Source organism: Balaenoptera borealis, assembly GCF_965194805.1.
Source record: "Balaenoptera borealis genome assembly, chromosome: 19".
In the NCBI taxonomy this organism is placed as follows: domain Eukaryota; kingdom Metazoa; phylum Chordata; class Mammalia; order Artiodactyla; family Balaenopteridae; genus Balaenoptera; species Balaenoptera borealis.
Genome location: NC_138878.1, coordinates 50,169,105 through 50,191,681, shown reverse-complemented (window position 1 = coordinate 50,191,681; position 22,577 = coordinate 50,169,105). Strand labels below are relative to the sequence as shown.

Genomic DNA, 22,577 nt, shown 5'->3' with positions numbered 1-22,577 from the left:
CTAGTCAGTACAATTAGGTAATAAAAGAAAAGGCACAAATATCATAAAGGAAAGGTTGAGAAAATTATTTGCAGATAATACAATTATATACCTGGCAATCCAACAGGAATTAAAAACTTTTACAAGTAATAAGATAATTCAATAAGTGTGTAAAGCTAACATCCTGTATAGATAGATCAACAGCTTTCCCACATAACAATACTGAAAGCTAGGAAAGGAAGAAAAAGATCCAAGTTATAAGAGCAATGGGAAAAAAAAAATACATAGGAATAAGCCTAGCAGTAAGTATGCGTGTTATGTGTGTGCTTGTGTGTATGTAGGCAGTCCTTGCTGTGTATGGTTCTGATATGCATGGATTTTGGTTGCTATGGCTTAGTTAAATGAGTCTCCTAACAACACTGTTCAAATGTCATAGTACATTAACTGTGAGTAACTGCAGAGTACAAACTTCACCGGGAAGTCTTTGGTCCTCTATGAAAACAAAGGTGCTTTATGATCAGGGACTAATTATGTCGTTTCTTTCAAAGTCTGTCAGTGATTAGTCACTCACTTCTATTAAGTCACTCACTGACAGCAAAGTATGTAGTTACGTTGCCTCCTTATATCCCAGTGATAAACCCATGTAACATTTTACAAAAATGGATAATCCAAAAGAGAGAACTGGCCAAACAAAATGGAAGTACATAGAGCAAGAAACAGAAAAGTGGTAACACTGGAAGTAAAATTAGACTCAAATGTAAATGGAGTTAGAGAACAAATAGCTGACCACAGGAATGCTGACACTGCCACCACTGAAGAAACTCTGGATATGCAGCCAGAGGATCTCCATGAAGATGAACTTAATGACATAAATAAGGAAAGTTGTTCAGGGAGGTTATGCCAGTGAAAAATTTCGTATTACAGAAACTCTCGGAGATGTTTCATGATATTTAAAGAGCAAAGGATAAAACGTCTTTGAAAGTTGACCCATACTTAGAAAGGAGTATGACAACTGGCCAACGCACAGAAAAGCTGCTCATCCTGTGCTGTAACGCCTACAATGAGAAGGCAAGCACTGCGCAAACTACTCTTGAGAAGTTTCTTATAAGAAATAAAACACTTTAATTCTCAATGTTTCTAAATTTTAAGTTACAGTGTACTAGGTTAATATTACTTTTAGTATTTTTCATTTCCCTATATAACTGACAGAAAAGTTTTTAATGTTTTAAGAAAAATGTTTAAAGGTAATCGAACAACTGTAATTTTCACCATTAATTAAGATGGCTTTGCATGGTTCCAGCTTGCACAGTCATTTTTAAAGTCCCATGCTATTGCACAAACCGAGGACTATCTGTGTACTTAATACATACATATATGTGTGTGTGGATATACACACAGGCAAAACAAGAAATGTACACAATAATATACATGGAAAAAACTTTAAAGGGACAGAACAGATGACCTGAAAAAATGGAAAAGCCCATACCTTGTTTGTATCAAGTTGTTAATTCTTTCTAAATTAATCTAGAAGCTTAACATGATCCCAATACAAACAGCAACAGAATTATTTTAAGAGGAAACTATGACAAGCTGATTCTAAAGTTCATCTGTGCACGTATGTATTACCCAATCAAAACCTCAAACAAGAAACTGAACTACCCACAAAATCCACATACTTAACTTCATTTCCTTATCAGCATTTCTCCCACAGAATTTGTAATACTTTACGTATATGATTGAAACAAATGATTTTTGGTGAAACATGTAAAAGAGTGGTATAACATGTATATGCAATTAAAAAAAATGATAAACACTGGGTTCATAATACTTGCTTAAGGGAGAAAATTACCTCTAACTTAAGAGCTCTTTGTGGGTTCCTCCAAGATCTCATACCTGTTCCTCCTCAAAAGAGGCATCACTTCTCTGAATTTTGTATTATATGATTTGTTTACTTTTTCTTAGTTTTACCTATATGTATCCCTAACATATTGTTTATTCACATATTTTTGAGCATATAAATAGAATCACACTTTATGTATTCTTGTGTGACTTGTTTCTTTGTCTTAGCTCAATGTTTCTGAGATTCATTCATGTTAATAGATATAGCTCATTTACCTCACAGGCTACCTGCTTTACTTTGATTTTTACCTCTGCAGTTTCTCAGTTTCCCTGATAGATGAACTATACATATAAACATTGTTTTAAATATTTACCTAGCATTTTAGTTATCGTCATTGGGAGAGTTGTTCACTTTATCTAGTTTGGTATATTGTCTAAAATGAGAGCCCCTGCTTTTGGATGTTTAGTTAAAATTGCTAAGCCAATTTCTGTCCTAACTCAACTGGTCAGCAAATGCGGTCTTTATTTAAACATTTCCCTGATTATATAATCTATTTCCCTTATACAAAAATGCAATATAGGGCTTCCCTGGTGGCGCAGTGGTTAAGAATCTGCCTGCCAATGAGGGGGACATGGGTTCAATCCCTGGTCCGGGAAGAATCCACATGCCACGGAGCAACTAAGCCCGCGAGCCACAACTACTGAGCCTGCGTGCTGCAACTACTGAAGCCCGTGCGCCTAGAGCCCGTGCTCTGCAGCAAGAGAAGTCACCACAATGAGAAGCCCACACACTGCAACAAAGAATAGTCCCTGCTCTTCATAACTAGAGAAAGCCCATGCCCAGCAATGAAGACCCAACTCAGCCAAAAATAAATAAATAAATAAATTTAAAAAAAAAAAAAAAAAAGCAATATACAGGCAAGTTAAGTACAGATTCTAAAGAATCACTTGCATAATTTCCCAGTCTTTTTAAGGTACATACATAGATCTGAAGCAAAAGTGGAAGCATACTACAGATTTTTAATCCTATTTTTGACAATGTTACATAGTACTTTCTCAAGTTAAAAGTTATATATTTTCAATGGGGTTTAATGTTCCACCCTATGAAAGTGTCATCACTTAATCATTCTACTATTAGTACAGAGAATGTTTTTGATCTTTTAAACATTATAAACAATCCTGTAACAAATATGTTCTATATCTATATGTATTGCTGATTATTCTGTAGGATTAAGTCCATTCCCCTCACCCCCATAATCTTTAAGAATAATAAAGAAAAAATGAACACTCATAGTTAAGATATAGAATATTACCAGTATACCTTTGAAACTCCCTGTGTGCCCCATATTGATTGCCCCCTCTTACTTTCCGAGAGGTAAGAATGTTCCTGAACTGTGGGACATTGCCATTTTTAAGGCTTTTGACCTGTCAGCATTTACTACATTAGGGAGACACCAGGTATGATGAAATAAGCACATTTAAATTAACAATGGAGGGAATTCCCTGGTGGTCCAGTGGTTAGGACTACGCACTTTCCACTGCAGGGGGCACAGGTTCAATCCTGGTTGGGGAACTAAGATCCCGCAAGCTGTGTGGCATGGCCAAAAATAAAAATTAAAATAAATAAATAAATAATGGATATTTATAGAAGTAGTGAATCACATATTCCAGAAGTAAACACTCAAATTATTTTTAGAATAGTGTGTGGAGGACAAGTACACCTTAGAGTTTTTGAGAAAAGCTAAAATTTATGGTGAAATATTATGCATGGTCAGAAATGCTCTTTTCTAACAATTCAATGTAATCTATGAGCTAACCTAGAATCTACCACTTTCATTAGCTTTCTTAAGTAAACAATGCATATAGATGAAGCTTTTTACTTTCCAAATTTCTCTCTCTCATTCTATTGGACAAAGACTTATTTCTGTAAAATTTGCTGTTCATCAATATCCCTTAATATGAAGGCCTTAAAATTTTTTTTTAAGGAGAGGAAAGGAGAGATAAAGCAAGAGCAGTGTGCTGAACAACTAAGTCCTAATTCTATGAGTACCTACCTTAGCCTGGTACAAAGGTTATTCTGAAGGGACACTTATAATGGTGAATATTCATTAAAAGATCTAAGTATGAAAAAAAAAAGTAGGAACAATCTGATAAGGGTAAGCATTTACTAAAATGATTTTTAACTGATTAGAGAAGGGATACTATAAGAGAACCTCAACTTCGAAGTTATGTAAAGGTGGCTTAAATATATTTTTACTCCCTTTTTAAGAATATATTTCCGTTAGCTAAAATATTATTTTCTCATTTTCATTCCTTCTCCACTTTTCCTATACAATTCCATGGAGCAAACCAAATTCTCTTAGTTAAAAAAAAATTAGAACAAACCACTATTATACTACTATCTTGTTTTATTCACTTTGCTGCACTTATTTTCTGAAATTATAGTTTACTTTTTTATTATCTATATTCTTTCATGAAGGTGTAAATTCTATGACCACGTGTTTTGTTGAGTCAGAAAAAGAACAGGAAGTCAATGTAGAAACCTGTGATATTGTGATTTATAATAATATATATTTGGTCTTAGTCCCAGTTCTTGGCACAGGGCTCCTATAACCCTAGGAATTGCCTAAGTGATGAGAGCAGTAAAGTTTTTTGTTATGTTAATGAGGTGACTTTTGGAAAGCTCCTAGGTAAACTAAGGATTGGGGCTGACTGCCAGAGGAACCAACCATGTGATTAGAGGGTAGGAACTTTGAGTCCAGAGGAGAGACTGGAGATTGAGTTCAACCATCAAGGCCGATGATTTAATCAATGGTGCTTATGTAATGAAGTCTCCATAAAAACCTAAAGGATGGTTCAGAGAGCTTCCGGGCTGGTGAACACATGGAAGGGCTGGCAGAGTGGCATGTCCAGAGAGGGCATGGAAGTTCCACCTCTCCAGAGTTTGCCCTCTGTACGTCTTCATCCGGCTGTACATCTGTATCCTTTATAATAGCCTCTCTAGCAAATTAATCAAACCTGAGGAGGGAGTCACGAGAACCTCATTTACAGTGGATTTAAAACCTGATTTACAGTCAGCCAGTCAGAAGCACAGGTAACAACCTAGACTTGTGATTGGCATCTGAAGTAACGGCAGTCTTGTGGGACTGAACCCTTAACTGGTGGGATCTGATACTATCTCCAGGTAGAAAAGTGTCAGAACTGAATTAAATTTGCAGAACACTCAGCTAATATCTGATGAGAATTGAGTTGCTTGGTGGTGTGGAAAACATCTGACATCGGAAAACCCAAGGTTTCTCAATCTGGCTAAAAAACCGACTGAATTTTTCTATAGGCTTTCTCCCATCGATAAAGGGTCAGTTACTTTAATCCCAGAACCCCACAGAGATAAGGATGTGGTTAAACCACCCTATTTCCCTGGCCTGGGGCCTTACTTGGACATTACTCCAGGTCTGATGCAATTAGGAACAACTGTTTTGAGAGGTCAGGCAGAGGAAAGCAGAACGTGGATGTCCTGCAATATTCGAGGTGTGACTTGAACATACATGAAAAGACTGCAGTAGAAATTTTGCAGTAGGGTTTGTCTTACCACATTCAATTAGTTTTCTATGCTTTTAAAGGAATAAATAACTAAGGCCCAGAGAAGTAGCCACTTCAAATTTTGTGATGAACCCAAGAACTCTTTATGCCACTGAGAAAAACAAACTCCTTTAGTTCATTCCTTCCAAACAAAACATATTTTTTCCCTCCAAATTAAACTATCAGCTAAACTGTTTTCCTTAAGACAAATTGAAGTTTTTCAAAGACTTGAGATTTTCCCCAAGCCAACACAATTGACTAACGATTCAACAAGCCTTCCGATTAAAAGAGATTTAAGAAGTCTGCAAGTATGGTGGAAGTGATAGTATGTGACTTCCAAGGGTAGGTCATAAAAGGTAATACAGCTTTTGCCTACTTCTTACCTAAGCATTCACTTTTGGAACTAGCACACCTGGCAAGTCCACGTGGAGAAATCATGTGCGTGTTCCAGCTGAGGCCCCAGCCGACAGCCAGCATCAACCCCCAGACTGGTGAGGGAGCCTTCAGATGCCTGCAACCCCAGCCGTCTCAGTCACCTCCAGCCTTCAAGCCTTCCCTCCCGAGCCCCAGACCTCAAATGGAGCAGACACAAGCCACCCCTATAGTGCCCTTTCTGAATTCCTGACCCACAGAATCCCTGAGCAAAATAAAAGAGCTGTTGTTTCACACCACTAAGTTGGAGGTGGTTTGGCATGCAGCAGCAGTATGGCCCACAAAGAGTTCTCTCTGGCCAAGCAGGTACAGGCAGAGCAGCATAGCTGACAGGAGCAAGGGTTTAAGCCCTGGCTCTTCCACTTCTGAGACCATGGAAAATTGTTCAGTCCTTCCAGCCTCTGTTTCCATATCTACAACACTGGGGTAGTAACATTCCTAAGTACTGGGCTGTCATGAGGATTAAGTGAGCTGACACATATTGAGTACTTAGCACATTGCCTGGTCCATGAAAAATGTTCTAAAAAAATGTTAGCTATTATTATTACTGTTTGTAATATATTTATATTTATATAAAGACCAGACTTTTTACAATGACTGACCACACACAGGAGGCAACACTGTCATTCCAAATGTCATTTCCATTGCTTAAAACCTTTCTGGATTTTTTTTTTTTTTTTTGATGTGGACCATTTTTTAAAGTCTTTATTGAATTTGTTACAATATTGCTTCTGTTTTATGTTTTGGTTTTTCGGCTGCGAGGCATGTGGGATCTTAGTTCCCTGACCAGGGCTCGAACCCGCACCCCCTGCACTGGAAGGCAAAGTCTTAACCACTGGACCACCAGGGAAGTCCCTGGATTTTTTTTTTTTTTAAAGATTTTTCTTTTACTTTTTGTGTCATATTAGAAAATCAGGGTCACTAACACATAAGCACACAGGTTTTTTGACCCAGTTGATGTGAATCCCTTAAAATCAGGGTCATTATTTTATAAGCACACATTTTTACCCCTCCCTTCATCATCTACCTTACTCACAAGGCTATTTAGAAAAATCAGCATCAACTTCAGAGTATAAAGACATAGAAGCCCTAACTACAAAGAAAAAGATTAATAAATCTGATTACATTAAAACTAGAAATCTCTGTTCTTCAAAAGACACCACTGAGAGTAGAAAGGCAAGCCACAGTTTAGAAGATATGTGCAATATACATAATAAACAAAAAAACTTGTATTCAGAACACATAAAGAACTGCTGCAAATCGGTCAGTAAAAGGCAGACCACCCAATAAAGAAATGTGCAATTAACAAATGAAAAGATGCTCAACCTCATAAATCATCAGGAAATGCAAATGAGAACCACAACATACACACCTACCCGAATGATCAAAATTCAAGACTGATAATACAAAGTGTTGATGAGGGTATGAACTGGTACAACCACTGTAAATTGGTATAACCATTTTGGATAACTGTTGACAATATCCACCAAACCTGAACATAGCACACCCTATTACCCACATATTACACTCCTAGGTATAAACCAATGGAAAAGGAACCATTTCATATATGCACCAAAACATATGTAAAAGAATATTCAAAATGGTGTTATTCACAATGGGGGAACATCTGGCAATAATCCAAATATCCATCAGTAGTACAATAAAAAAATAAATTGTGGTATAATCTTACAATGGAATACTACACAGTAATAAAAAGGAATGCATTAGTTCTACGCTGAATTACACACAATGACGTTGAGTGAAAGAAGGTAGAAATAGGGACTTCCCTGGTGGAGCAGTGGTTAAGAATCTGCCTGCCAATGCAGGGGACACGGGTTCGATCCCTGGTCCGGGAAGATCCCACATGTCACGGAGCAACTAAGCCCATGCGCTGCAACTACTGAAGCCTGCGAGCCGCAACTACTGAAGCCCACGAGCCACAACTACTGAGCCCACGTGCCACAACTACTGAAGCCCACTCGCCTAGAGCCTGTGCTCCGCCACAAGAGAAGCCACCGCAATGAGAAGCCCGTGCGCTGCAATGAAGAGCAGCCCCCGCTCACCACAACTAGAGAAGGTCTGCATGCATCAGTGAAGACCCAACATAGCCAAAAATAAAATAAATTCATAAAAAAAAAGAAGGTAGACATAAAAGAATATGTACTGTATGGTTTCATTTATATTAAGTTCACAAACAGACAAAACTAATTTATGATGTTAGAAGTCAAGATGGTGATTACCTGGTGGGGAATAGGGGCAAGTTAGTGAGTGGAAGGGCCAGGAAGAGGGTGCGGCTGAGGAATTGGCAATGGTTTATTGCTTGGTCTGAGGAGTTAAAAGGATGGGTTTACTTTGTGACCATTTATCAAGCTGTATGCTTTTAATTTATGCATCTAACTGTATGTTTTTAACTTACGCAATTTTCACGATATATACTGCTGTAAGTTATAAAGTCTATTTCAAAATTTTAAAGAGAGACAGAGACTTATCAATCAAATGCAATGTTTAGACCTCCTAATATAAACAAAATAACCCTAAGAGGATACTTTTGAAACATTTAAGGAAATATTGGGTATTTTTGGACTGGGTATTAAAATAGGATTTGTATTAAAAAATCAACATACATATCTGGGTAGCTCTTCTACTTAAGGAAGAATATTACTACATATTTATTTTCAAAATATAATAAACTTATAGAACCAGAGCCATTTTACAGATTAAAAAAACTGAGGTATACAGATAATTACTAGTCATTTACTGAGTACCTATTATGTGCCAGGTAGTGTGCTGAGTACTTCAGTCCAAAGACCATGTACTTCCCTCTGTCATGTTGTCCCTCCTACCCTCCGCCTCGCCAAGTACTTTTGGAACCTAAGTACCAATACAATTATGTTTCTAAGGGAAAATGGGTTCAATGCCACATAATCAGGAGGAAACTTGGGAACCTGAGGAAAACGTTTTGTTGTCCCATCTTCCATCTCTAGCCAGTCATTCACAAAGGTGGTATTGGGGGAAGGAAAGCAGGGGGAACTCTAGTACTGCAATATTAAACTAAACCGAAGACAATCCAATACTTGAAAATTCTGAATGGACCTTTTAGTAACTTTTGGGGTCAGTGTTATAAATATCAAGTATAATAGTAACTGGTATGTGGTTTACTCAGAATGTTCCATAATAAAGCACTGAAAAACAAAGTCTGCTGCATTTGGTAGGACTGGGATGGGATGATGCCTTTTTCATCTTTCCCTGTCCTAACATGGGAATGAAAAACAGCTCTCTTCCTTCTGCACTGAGGACAGGGTTTCTGAGATGACCTCATGACTTCATGAGCAGAAGAAAGGAACCAGGCCCTTCAATGCTCCAAGTAACATGCTCGGTGCTTAATACATATAATCTCATTCAATCCTCCCCCAGATTTATGAGCTGGGCAGTATTCTCACCAGGTTCATATGGGAAAGGAGGGTTAGCTTAGAATAACGTCCCCAGGGCCCCCGGCTGGGCAGAGGTGGTGTATGGTCCAGGCCTGAGACTAGAGCACGAGCGCTCCCCGAGACGCTGAGTCGCCTTGCAAGGCAGTCAACACAGCACGGGGACCTCAGCTGTGACAGTATTTCTGCCTGGGTACAGCATCTCTCTTGTTTAAAAAAACAAAAAAAACTAATAAGCCTCCTGTCCAGGAAAAGAATTACTCTGTTTCCCAAATGATGAGAGGCCAACGTTTTTTGTGTGTATGGTTAGACAATGAATCGGTGAAAAGGGATAAGGATAAAAACTGGGCCCAATGACTATTAGACAGCTACCATTTATGGGGTGCTTATTATGTGCCAGGATCTTACATATGGTGTTTAATTTAGTCCTTACAACAGTCCTGTAAAGCAGGTGTCTTAATTATCCTCATTTTAGAAATGACAAGGCCAAGCATAGAGAAGTGAGACAGTTTGCCCAAGGGGACAAATGCCATAAGTCAGAGAGCTCAGATTCAGTCCCAGGACTATGTGCTCCCAGGGCTCTGATACATGAACCTATACTGCCCAGATCACACGAATGGGCTCAGTGAAGGACCAGAATGGCAACATAAAAGCAAAGGCAAGAGAAAAGAATAGTTATCAATACCGCAGAAAGTCTATTACATAACAGGCACGTTAAACACACACAATCAACCTGTTCTGCCCTCATGCAAAGACTACACGTGGTGTAGCGAAGCACTCTCACTCTATAAGAAATTTATCACTGCTACTTGTGAGCATGTTTCTTTACAAAAAGTAGGGAATCAGAAATGCACAGGGTAGGCACCCTGAGAAAACAAGTCTCAACTCTGACCATAAGTGTACTAGGCAGCAGAACTGAGTGAAGCACAAATGAAATAAGCCAGAAAAACTACTGTGATTAAATTAGATATCAAGAACGCTGTGCATCCTAGCTAACTAAGCTTAAGGCAAACAGTATGTGACAATGAAGAGAAAGTCCCAGAAACATACTGGAATAGAACATGTTAATCCATAATGCTGTGTAGACTGCAAATCCCACGAAGACAAAGAAGTATAAGTATTTAAAGTATTTAAAGAAGGTTAAAAGAAGAGTCACAAGATTCGAAGGTTGGAAAATAAGTCTTACGTAAAAGGTAATAATTACATGGAGGGGTTGGTATGACAACATTTTTTCTAAGGCACTCAGGCCAAACCCAGTGAGACAGTGTGAACAAATCTGGAAAATAACATACTGAGACTTCTCTGATGTAACAGGAAGAAGATTCTCACAGGATGTTGCCCACTGGAAGGAAGCCCCTAGGACAACTTGCAACCAATCCTATGAGTGTGAATATTTTAAGAACATGAGAAAACATAATCCCTAAAATAGCAAAAGCTATCAAAATGAGTCTTTTAGCTTAAGACTAATCTATTCAGGTAGATGTGAAACTCTCTTCTACAGAACCAGAATCAATCATTAACCTCTTTCATAAATTTATCATAATTGTATATTTGAGAGTTTACTTGTTTATTGTCTAAAGCTTCAAGATGGCAGGGATGATACCTTTTTTCTTTTTGTCCTCTGTGAAATCTGGGCCACCGTCAGGATGGGATGATACCTTTTTATTTGGACTACAGTCTAAGAGTCTAACACAGCCCCTGGAACATAATATTTGCTCAATAAATATTTCTCAGTGAATTTCAACGAACAGTCTAGTTCTAGACCCAGAGAATGTTATCTTATTCTTGCCTGGATTACATGGTATGTCATTAAATTTAAGAACAGACACCTGAAATATAAAGATAAGGCTTTCTCCTCATATCAGATGAACTAGTGTCCTCCATTTCCATCATGCTCTCCTAAATATTTTCTAGTGTAAATGATAAATGATACATGTTAAATACTACCTAGCACTCTTCATCTACAGTGTATGGCACTGAGCTATTGTTAATAATGGTTAATGGCCTTAATTATACTCAGGGGAAAAAATCTTTCTTAGCAATCCCAGTTTTAAAAATATTTGAAATAAAAATAGAGACAATGACACAACATCAAACACCTTCCATGGAGCTACAAAACTTTTTGCAAAGAGATACACTGCCTGCAAAGTGATTATAAATAAGTTTGCTGGTTAGCGAATTAAGTGTGTATTAAATATTTAAAACCATATACATATATATATAGAGAGAGCCACACTATGCGATCAAACAATGGCATTTTAAGGCATAGTCTGTCAGGTTTTCATTTAGATATTAATACAGTAACTTTCCCACAGTGACCTGTGTCACACCTATAAAACCTGGGGAGAGTGTTAAAACACGAACCAAGTTTTGTTAAGGGGTTAAAAGAGCTCATGCCACTGCCTAGCACTCACTATTGGCCATGGTGACTGGCTTAACTCTGAGTGGAAGCTTGATGTTCCCTCACAGCTGCAAGTAGAACAAATTGCTCTGTGACAGCTGGACAAACTATGCAAAAATATCTGCATCTTTCCTATACTTAAACAACAAGCAGTTTATTCTCAAGGGGCAAAGTTTATTTAAGAAGTAATTATTTCTATTTATCAGCCTATCTTGATCAACTGAGAATGCCTATATTTTCTGAATACATATTAGAATTGGCTTTTGTAAAAAATCAAGTAACAAAATTAAATTAAATGACCTTACTCTACACATGATAGATTTATTTTCAAAAACAGAATCTTTCATAGGGAATTTTATTGCTTTTAAGTTTTAAGAATCTTTTGCTGGAATATTGAGTACTTAACTGCCAAATTATTGAAATGTACTCTAAGCACTGAAAATTACTATGGTAGTTTATACCCACATGAAACTGACGGATATAGACATCTTCTTATATTGCAACTAGACAAAATCTAGTCAAAAATAAGCCTATCATCCTAAGACTCAAGCTTAAAATTCACATTCTTTAACAAAGTAAGCAATACTCATGAAACCAGAAAGTGAAAGTTTCTTCGTGCTTAACTTATGTTTAAACAACTGCTATGAATTTTTAATTACTTCTACTTTTTTCTTTACTATAGAGTATTGTAACACAAGTATTAAAACTCTAGGATCATCACACTTACCTATAAGGCTTATCAGAGTTATGGATTCGTCTGTGGTTTCTGACACCAACGTACGTTGTACTTGTATAATCACATACATCACATCTATACTGTTTCTGGACCGAAGACTTATTCCCTGGACAAAGTATTTCACAGTTTTAGTGACGTGCTTTGATTAGATTAAAATGACAGCATTTACATTCCATTGTAAACAATATTTATACCACACAGTACTAACATTTCAATGAAGGCTTTCTCACTGTTTAATAAAGTTAACAAGTTTGAATGTAGCTTTACAGGTTCTCCTACACCTGCACTATCAGTGAATATAAAGTGAATATCATCTGATCTGTAAACATAGATACATTGGGTTAGCTTCTACATAACCTTGTACAAAATTCTAAAATATAATGAACCTGATGCCAGCTGCCCTGCTGATTGTGTAGCAGGTGAATTAACCAGAGATACACAGTTAATTTGAAAGGTGTTAGTCTAATCAATATTGGATATATTGTCTTAAGGAAACATTGATTTGTCAACAAGCTGTAATTTAATACTATAATACAACATTATAAAGTATGGCTACAAAGCATATCTAACAAACTCAATATAAAAAGCCCAAAGCTTTTTCACTCTGTAGGTTTCCTTTGTTTGTAACTGTCAGCTATCAAAGCAACAACAGAAGGGAAAGCAATGGCAAAGTATTAAGTGCTATATAATGTAGTATAATTATACCTAGTAAACTGACAGGTTACAAGGACTAACATGAATATGCAGCTCTCCGAAATCCAGGAAACATGGATCCATGGGAACAGGCCTTGTCACTAAACTCACTCTGCAACAACAGGGCTGGGGAATTCAAATCAGGGTAAGCTTGAGGCAATACAAGCAGAATGAGTTGATCATAGGAAACTGTTCCTGAAGATACTCAGTGATTTATTTACAATTCTGTCAGCACAAAGTCCACAGCCTATTCATAGCCTGACTGCTTTATATTCAGAAACAAAGCAAGCATAGAAGCTGAAGAACAAGGCACGACAGGAAGAAAGCTTAGGTAGAACACTAGCACACACTGCATAAAAGTAAAATTGGTGATACAAAAGAAAACCCACATGGAAATTTTAACAAAACAAAGAAAATCCTTAGGTTAAATTTAAGCTTTCTAAAATTGAAAATTTCTTTTGCTAATAACTACTTTTGCCAGGCAGAACAAAATGTCCTGATTTCCTGGTATAAATCTGTAACATTAATACACACACTAATCATAATTATAATCTAAGTATCACTCTTAATTGGTAGGTTAAAAACTTGGACTTGATTATAAGCGGCACTGCTCCAGATACAGTTAAAAAAAAAAAAAAAAACTCTGAAAAAATGAAGTGTGAAATATTGGATAATGGTTTTGTGTGAGGAATATTACAGATCAATGACAACTAATAAAAATGACAGATGGAAAAACTTAATATAGCACAGAATGCGAGCCTGTGCTACTTCAAGCAACTGTTTCCAATGGAAAGAATATTGGATTTAAATTTCAAAAACTTGGGCTTAGTCTCTGCTCTGCCACTTAGTACCAATGTGATCATGGGCAAATTATTTCACCTCTTGAGGACTCAGTTTATTCATCTACAAAATGGAAACACTGGAACCTCCCAGCATGGTTTGGTAAGCCCAGGAGCATGCTGTACTCCTCCTTCACTGCAGTCTGTATGTTACCTGCATGTCTGTGTCAAGTCCGACCCATCACTAGCTGGAGACTCCCTGAGGGTAGGGATCTGCCTGTTTTGCTTACACAGAATCCCCAGGGCTTGGCAAATTATAGATTTACAATAAAGAACAATTTAATTAAATTTCATGAAGAAGCATCATATGAAAGTGCTTTGCCCAGAGCTCTCAGAGCACCTGTGGTGTTTGCTGACATACCTGTCAGTACAGTTTTGTGTTCCTCACTGGGCTGGGTACCTCGAAGGCAGTGACACGTCCACTGCACTCCAAGCACCTAGCACAGCATCCAGCTCAAGATGGGCACTCCACGCCTTCTGGCAGAACAAATGTCTGAGGTACCATTACATTGGATCTCTGAGTCAAAAACGTGCCACAAGTTATCTGTGCTATTGTGATGGACGCAGACTGGGAGCCACAGAAGCATGCATCTCCCCTCTTGTTTAATTAGTTTATTAAAGGGTTAAAAAAGTTTTGATAAACATGAATTATTTTTATCTTCTTTGTGAGCTAAAAACTTGTTCTTCGGCCTGAAAACAAGATTTTGAAAGATCTAATACCAAATCAATAAAGTATCAGTATAGATGTAAGTACACAGGAGGTTATCAGCCGTCTGAGTTGTTACACTACCACGATAGCGAACAGCAAATAGAGCCAAGTGGGGGTGTGAGGGTGGGGAGGAGAGGCATGGCAAGCAATTTAAAATCCATACGTGTAGCCCTAAGAAACAGAGCATGAGCCACAAAGAAAGGAGGCTGCAAAATGGAATGTGGTGGATAGACGCTAATGCCACGAAGCTCAAATTGGTTATTTTAATTTTGAGCTGACATTTCAATCTTTTTAATTCAAATTGTGCGTTTTAATTTGTTAACCCATTTGGCCAGTTTTAAATTATTGTTTTTAGAGACGGTGCTAGAAAAGACATATTCTACCGCTGGTAGTAACCACAGGTGGTGCCACTGAGTGAGTAGTACTTACTTTATTCCTTCATTAGAGATTTATGGCCCAAAGATATCAAATGTTTTAATGTCTCCTTTAAAGGGGATATGGAAACATAATGAATTAAAATAAAAGGAGGCATTTAGGGCTATTTCGTAAAAAGGAAACAAAACAGTTTTAGCTCAGCCATCTATGGCAGGAACAGATGCTATGTCATAAACTCCTTTTGCTTTGGATAGTTTTACAGGGATGACATCTGTTTGACAAGGGAATTTTGGTGCTACAGTGGTATCAAAATCAGTTCTTTCAGAAACATTCTAGAATCAGTTTTGCTTTCTGGGGTATAATTTAATGAAACATTATGGTAAAGCATTTTACTCTGCAGTTGTTCCTAACTTTAATTCTTAGGAAATCTAAAAAGGAAAGTCACCCCAGTATGTTTTACTTCTCATAAACACTATGTACTACACTTGAGACATTTAAAGTATATCAGTTTAAGTGAGCTGATGCAAGGAAGCACAGCTTATTACACTTTAATTCTCCGGATGTGGCATCCGCCTTTTCATGGAACTCTAATTAAATCTTTTGATTCTAATATTCCTATTAGCAGAAACTCGGCCGACTGGTACCTAACCAGTACATAAAAACAGCCTGTGTTGTGTTTTTAAATAACGCAGATGAAATCTGGCAGTTACACTTGGATAAGACTAAGATCACAGCAGGAAGCCTCAGTTAAAGATTGAGGTGGGGGTCTACCATCTGCAAAAGCTACGTTCTCAGTGGGTCAACTGGTACTGAGAGAGGAAAGGAGGCTTTCTTTCTGTGCTGCAGCCTCCCTGGCTTGCTGGCATGTCATCTCAGGGTTTCTGCTGTACTTTGGCTCTTATAGGACAGCACACATTGCAGAGTATATCTACCTATACAGTTGAGGCTGAGTACTTACTAATATAGTACTTCATTTAGTACTCAGAGATAAGATTCACTCACACAGTTTAAAAACAGAGGCGAATAGATGGAGCTTTAGTCCTGAAAATAACCCACATGACAACGAAGGGCATTTTTTACTTCATATGCTAGTCAATATCATCTATACAAAAAAATGCAGATACCTTCCTGAACACATTTTCCATCAGTTTTATCACTGGAAATTCTTGACTCATTAGAAGTTGCTATTGACAAGGTATCTGGAAGACTGTGTTGCTCTCTCTCATGGTTCCTCAGTTGACTCTAAAAAATTGAGAGAAATTAATATGTAATTTTCAATAAACATACTTATACAGTTACTAGGAGGCTGTAGAAGGAGTTAACTGCTTTCGTGGCCTAGTACCTAGAGCACACTACTACCAATATTTAAAAATCAAACGTGTTAAAAGATTACTTGAAACATTTGACAGCTTATGGAAAGAAATACACTAGGGAAAACACAATCTTATCAAAAAGGCAGTTCCTCTTTTCACATTCTCTGAAAGGAAGCCACCACTGTCCGAGGGAGTGCTCATGCATGGCATGTGTGTGCTTCCTGAGACACTGGCGAGCCCAGAGGGAAGGGCAGAGTGTTCAGGATAACTCAGCACTTGCACAAAAACAAATCCAATCAGTTAACTTCTGCGCTTCAGCTGATTTCTGCCTTTAAATATCCACTAAATTTGTAAAAGAGACTTAGTTGGAACTGAGACTCCAAGGACATCTTCCTCCTTACGCCCACACCCATGAATCAAGAGTGCAGCAGCAAAAGAAGCTCCTGGAACTTGCCTTTGCAGCCTATTTGGATGGCTACTTGTCCAGTGGCCAGAGGCCATTTCAGAATTTCATGAGAGCAATCCAAGAGGCAGTGAATCTCAGACTCAAAGGCTTTTTAATTCCTGCTTACCTGTTTACTACCAGCTGGACCCCAATTCTGGCTAATCTGAGAAAAAAGTCGACATCCCAGTTAGCCCTTTACAATACACTCCCCACCCCCCGACACACAAACAGTCAACTGGCATATTGAAGAAAAGTTCTAAACCAATGATTCAATGAACACAAGTTGCCTTTACAAAAACAGTGTTTTCATACTGGTTGTTGGTTTTAGGTAGCACTTAAAATGAAAATCACGGTCTAAGTAATCCTTGAAAGTACTGTAAACTTCCCATAAAATATAACATACATGGTTCTATTTCCACTGTGCTGTCTTTCATTAAGTCCCATAGTCCATTTTTGCTTGTGCAAGGATATAAATCACTGTTGGTTGGTTGTGTAGCAGCGGAAGTGAATGACTTGCATTTTGGGGCCACGTAAGATGAAAAATAGGTATTTTTTTGCATCGATGACATAGGGTTAAATTTGTGTAAGTCAAATGTGTGTACAATGTCCCTCCACTGTACATCCCCTTGTAATTCCCTTGCACTTTAAAATCAACACACTTTAAAAAAAGATATACACATGGAAACACTAAACCAATAAACACAGGGCCTGTTAAGGAGGTGGCAGGCAGGGGGAAAAAGTCCTACACCAGACGACCCAGATTTCAGTCCCAACTTTAATAGTAATTAGTTGGGATCCCATGGGCAGATTACCAAACTTTTCTGGGGCTCAGTTTCCTTACCTATAAAATGAGGTGGGTGGACTGTATCTACAAAGCTCCCTCCATGCTCTAAAATTCTAAGGTTCTCCGAATGATTTCATGAACCAATGCTTACCTTATAATGGAAGGATTCTTCACACTGCTTGCACTGGTATATTCTTGTTTTACAGTGGTTGATCATGTGGCTCTCCAGGTCTTTGCTGTTGTCAGCTATGTGCTCACAGATAGGACACTGATAGGGCTGTCTCTGTCGATGGACTCGCAAGTGCTGCTTGATGTAGCCCTTGTTTCCGCTGGTGTAGTGACACAGGCGGCAGCGGTAGGGCCGGTCAGCGTTTGGGATGTACTCCACGACATTGCTTCCTGACAAACTTGTATCACCGTTGGGTTGGCACTGGGCATTATCCTGCAACTCTTTCAAAATGTCATCATCGGAAGCGTTTTGGTCTGTCCTTTCCCTTAATTTTTCAATCACGGTGAGTAAGGACATGCTGATGCCTGTCTTAACTTGTCCGTCTGACAATTCCTGCCTACCCTCTGGGAGTGCTACTAAGGTAGAGTTGCTTTGGTTGAAACTAGTCAATCCCTCTGAAGAGTTTTTAAGTGGTGACATCATTTTAGAATATGCTGCCAACGTACCATCTACTTGCCTTTGTCCAGTGTCTGGATCTAAAAGCTTTATATTCCCGTAGTGCCCAAGGTTGGCTCGTGTTAGCTCTGCAGCTCTTATAGGCATGGTGACCAGGGCTTCTGCAGCTAATGAGTGTAGTCTGAGAGACTCAGAATTTGTCCTTCTTCGGCCTGGTGGGGCATTCTCATCAGTAGCCAGTCCTTTATTTATTAACTCGCTGTCTTTCTTCTCTGTATTGCTCCAGCCTATGATCAGCCCCCCAATATCGACAGTACATTTATCAGCATGATAGACTTCATCTCTTCCTTCACATCCAATCTTGGCTTCTGTCTGGCTCAGGTTTTTCCCCTCGTCAATTTCAGCATTCATGAGGAAATGTTTCTGCGAAAGAGTCTCTTCAGCACTTGGCAGACGCTCCACTATCACATTAACATGACCTTTTTTATTTGGGCTACTGCTAATGATTTTCTGTGCTGATGAAAGTAGGCTATCAGCAACCACGTTCTCCTCTGCATCCGAAATCACCTCCAGCATTTCTTCCTCATTAGGGTCAAGGGTAACTGACTGACTTAGATGAACGCCCCCTTCCACGCTCTGTTCTAAAGGAGACGAAGATGATAATGGTTCTGAGCTGCAAATCTGCACTTGTACTGATGGCCCGTTATGGATACTCAGTTCATTGTCTCCAATTGCAATGACTACTGCGTGGACCCCACCAGGTGCAGCGGCCACTGAAGAATCCAGCAAGCCTAGGGGTTCATTTTCATTTTCAAAGATTGGATAGGAGCAATCAACCTCCCCAGCATGTTTCCAAGCATGTGTTTTCAACATTCTCTGCTGGCCACAAGTGTAACTACAAAACAAGCATCGATACATGCCATACTGTTCGTAGGCATACCACTTCCTCCTACCCATTTCTGCCACAGACGCCGTTTGGATGGTATGAGTCTGTGGGCCGTCCACACTTACTGGGATGTCAGGAATGGTTTCATTATTTCTTCCTGAGGTTCCCTGACACAAAGAGTTGGTGGGGCTTATGCACTGTTGGGCTTTGGATTGAGTGTGACTGTTGGCATCGTTTTCGTGGTCATTTACCACATGAGCTTCAAGTTCCTCTTGGCTTTTAGATGTAATATGGCACTCTGCGCACATTAATATCACTTCATTCTGCTGACCGTGTTGCTTGATATGATCTTTTAACACAGAAAAAGATGATGACAGAAACTTACAAAGGCTACACTGGTAAGACATAGCCTTCCCATCGTTCTGGGCAAGAGAGTCAGGGGTAAAATGTATTTGTGACATCTCAGCCCTTCTATTATCAGCAGCAGGTGACTGGGTTACTTTAGCTGGAATCTCACAAGATTCTTGACTTTCAAGAGAGTGTGTTGCAGCACTTGAACGTGACCGTTTTTTGCCAATTAAAAGACATTTTTGTGACTTTTCATGTTCCACTATCTTGCTTAACTTCTGAATAACATGGATTAATGGATCTGTTTTAGTTTTTCTTTTTTCATCAATTTCCAGTGATGAACTGATGACAGTTTTGGCAGTCAACATAGCTTCCTGTTTCCCGATATCTGGCACCAACATGGCGACACTGCTGCTTTCTTCCATATCTAAAAAGGAGAATATATGACAGAAAGAATCACCAGGTTACAGGATCATTACAGGCATATAATTCAGGAAATCTAAACTACTCTTAGATTTAAGCTAATCTAAGTATTTTCTAACCTGGGAGTTCCATATCAATATACCTGGCTATCCTCAACAGAGACTTAAATTGCTTAGAATTTTTCTTTGGAATGCTGTCCCCTATCAAGACTGATGATTGAGATGTTTCCACCCTTCATTTCTTTCTTTGGAAATGACTTTAACAATCTACATCTCCTTTTTTCTTCACTTTCTTTCCCCTAGACATCTAGCTGGACCTAATCAGTACTCCTTCTCTTTTGCACAATGCCAGAAAAAAAAAAAAAGACTGCTATTCCATTATCAAAGGAATACAGCCATTCCCAGGGCATGTGGAACCACCTCAAGTTATTATGAAATACTATTCTGTAAAGTCAACACATGATTGATACAATTCTTGGGAGACAACTTCTTACACCAAATATAATTGTGGTTTTATTACTAAAAGCATGTTTTTGTTTTTGTTTTTATTTTTTCTCCCTAGATCTTTGGAATTGTGAAAATATGGGCATGTAACCTATTGTAAAGGGCACAGAGTATTTTGAGAAGTATCATGCAAATGAAACTAAATAAAAGCAATGATCCAGTTCCTTCTTTTACTTCCTTTGATTTATTTTCCTGAAGATAAACCACAAACTATGCTGTGGTTTTTTCTAGAGGTCATATTAGCGGTCAACTATTACTCATACATACATACATTTTTTTTTTCTGAAAGGGAAAGGGGCATCGGAGAAGGAAAAATTGATATTCTAGTCGTGTTTTAGGTCTAAAAAAAGCACAGAGGCCTTAAAAAAGTCATTTCCTACAGGTTATCTGTAGGTTCTAGTAATGTGCTATGGCCGAGGAAGTCATTAACATAAAATGCTTATCTTTCAGCCTAAATCTTGAATACTCTATTTCCTGGCAGTACTTTCATTTCAAACATTTCCTTTGGCTTAAAGTGAGATTAATTTGTTGACTTGGATCACATTTTTAAGTTTAGGCTTTTTTCCAGCAACAAGTTTTGTTCTTCCACATTTTAGGTGCATTCTGGAATCTTACTCACAACATTCAATAAATGCCAGCAAAATTTCTAGTGGCACTAGCTATAGACCAAAGATCATACTATTCTTAAACCTCAGTCACAGGCTCTGAATTCTTTTCAGGAGGTGAATCATGGCTCCTCTTCCCTCGAATGGCTGAATCAACATATAGGGGCCCTTTAGCCACTGCCAAGATCATACCTAAACTCCCACAAGACCTCACCAGTGCTCTGACCAGCTGCAGGCCCAGTTCTCCCCCATCAACTGACAGCAGTTATGGCTTTTCCTCTCATTTTCTACTCTTCGTGGCACACTAACTTTCTATACCCAGACCCATGTCATGCAAAAAGGTAAACATTTTACTCTCAGCTTCTTCAGTACTACTTCTTCCCTCTGTCCTGATACTCTGCTCTGTGCGATCAGCTTTTTTCTCTTCCACTTCTAGCTGCACTCCCAGCAGGGAGTGCATTCCACAGCCATTACAACAATGACAGCTATGCCAGCTCCCCAAGGCCAGTGGCCCTTTAGCCACTGTCTCCCCTCAACAACCTGAGGGCATTACCTCTCAAAAGACTAGCTCCTTTACATCTTTCTCAAGTAGAAAGAACAGAAATGTTTTTAAATCTCTACACTCAACCTTAAGTCACTAAAGAAGGGACTGGTGGGGGAAACAATTTGTTTCTTTAGAAAAACCCTTTGTGACTTCATAAGTCACCTTATTGCCCGAGAATTCCACATTTTTAGGCCAAGGGAAGCTTTGGCTCTTCATGTGATTACTGATTTCCCTCTAGGGTCATTCACTTAAGGCTTTATTTCTTTCAATTCAATTGTTAAATGCAAATGTCTTAAATAATAGCTAATAGGAATCCCTGAACATTTAATTTCTTACATAAGATTTGGTGCACTACTATAGATGGAAGGTCTCCTTCCCATGAAATGTGACATCCATGTAGGCTGACTGATAATCTGGAGGTTAACCAGTGAATATTTGCTCAACAGACTTTGCACACCCACCGGGTTACAAAGGTGACTCATTATCCTTCTTCTATTTAATGACATAATAGGAGGGAGACAGAGCAGTGCAAACTTGCTCCCTGTGGATATTTCAGTGTGTACCTTAAAAAGAAAGCAAAATGAAGAAGAGGAGGAGTTCATCTTATCTCAAGAAAAAGACTAATACAAAAGAATCTGACAAAACATTCAGATTTTAAAGCTGTGTCTGCTCAGGCATTAAGAGCTAATGGAAATTTGCAGCAGATGCTCCAATTTTCCCTGAACATTTATGTAAGTATCTCATTTTAGAGGCTGCATACATTTGGGGATAAGTACAGAAATGGCACTTATAAAACAGATATGACAACATAAAATACATCAAGAAACACCTGAAAAACCATTTGGGGTCCACATGGCAAAGTCGATGCACAAGTCTCATTAAAACAAAAGGCTTTGTTAAAAAAGGTTAGATAAACAGCTCATAATAAAGTATACACAGAGAGGAAGTTAAGTTGAATATTGGCCAACTCAAAATTTTCACCAAAATTTCACTTAGGCCACCAATGTGCGTGTGCGTGTGTGCTGAATACATATGGGATTACATGTTGTGAAGTAAAATTTGAATAATAAAAGAGATAAAAATAAGGAGTA

The 22,577-nt window shown here is 38.4% G+C and overlaps 1 protein-coding gene across 8 annotated transcripts in view; it reads right to left on the bottom strand.

Annotated features, from left to right (window-relative positions):
* Positions 1 to 22,577, bottom strand: part of ZNF507 (zinc finger protein 507) — a 47,669-nt gene that overhangs the window by 20,496 nt on the left and 4,596 nt on the right. For 7 of the 8 annotated variants that reach the window (XM_082366479.1, XM_082366476.1, XM_082366478.1 and 4 more), the window contains 3 exons: positions 17,704 to 19,838; positions 16,135 to 16,252; positions 12,386 to 12,500 (listed from right to left, as the gene is read on the bottom strand). In XM_082366479.1, the coding sequence (XP_082222605.1) occupies positions 12,386 to 12,500; positions 16,135 to 16,252; positions 17,704 to 19,838 (2,368 nt within the window). Of the gene's footprint in view, positions 1 to 10,860; positions 10,956 to 12,385; positions 12,501 to 16,134; positions 16,253 to 17,703; positions 19,839 to 22,577 lie in introns of all 8 variants that reach the window. The other variant, XR_014237347.1, reaches the window with a different exon arrangement.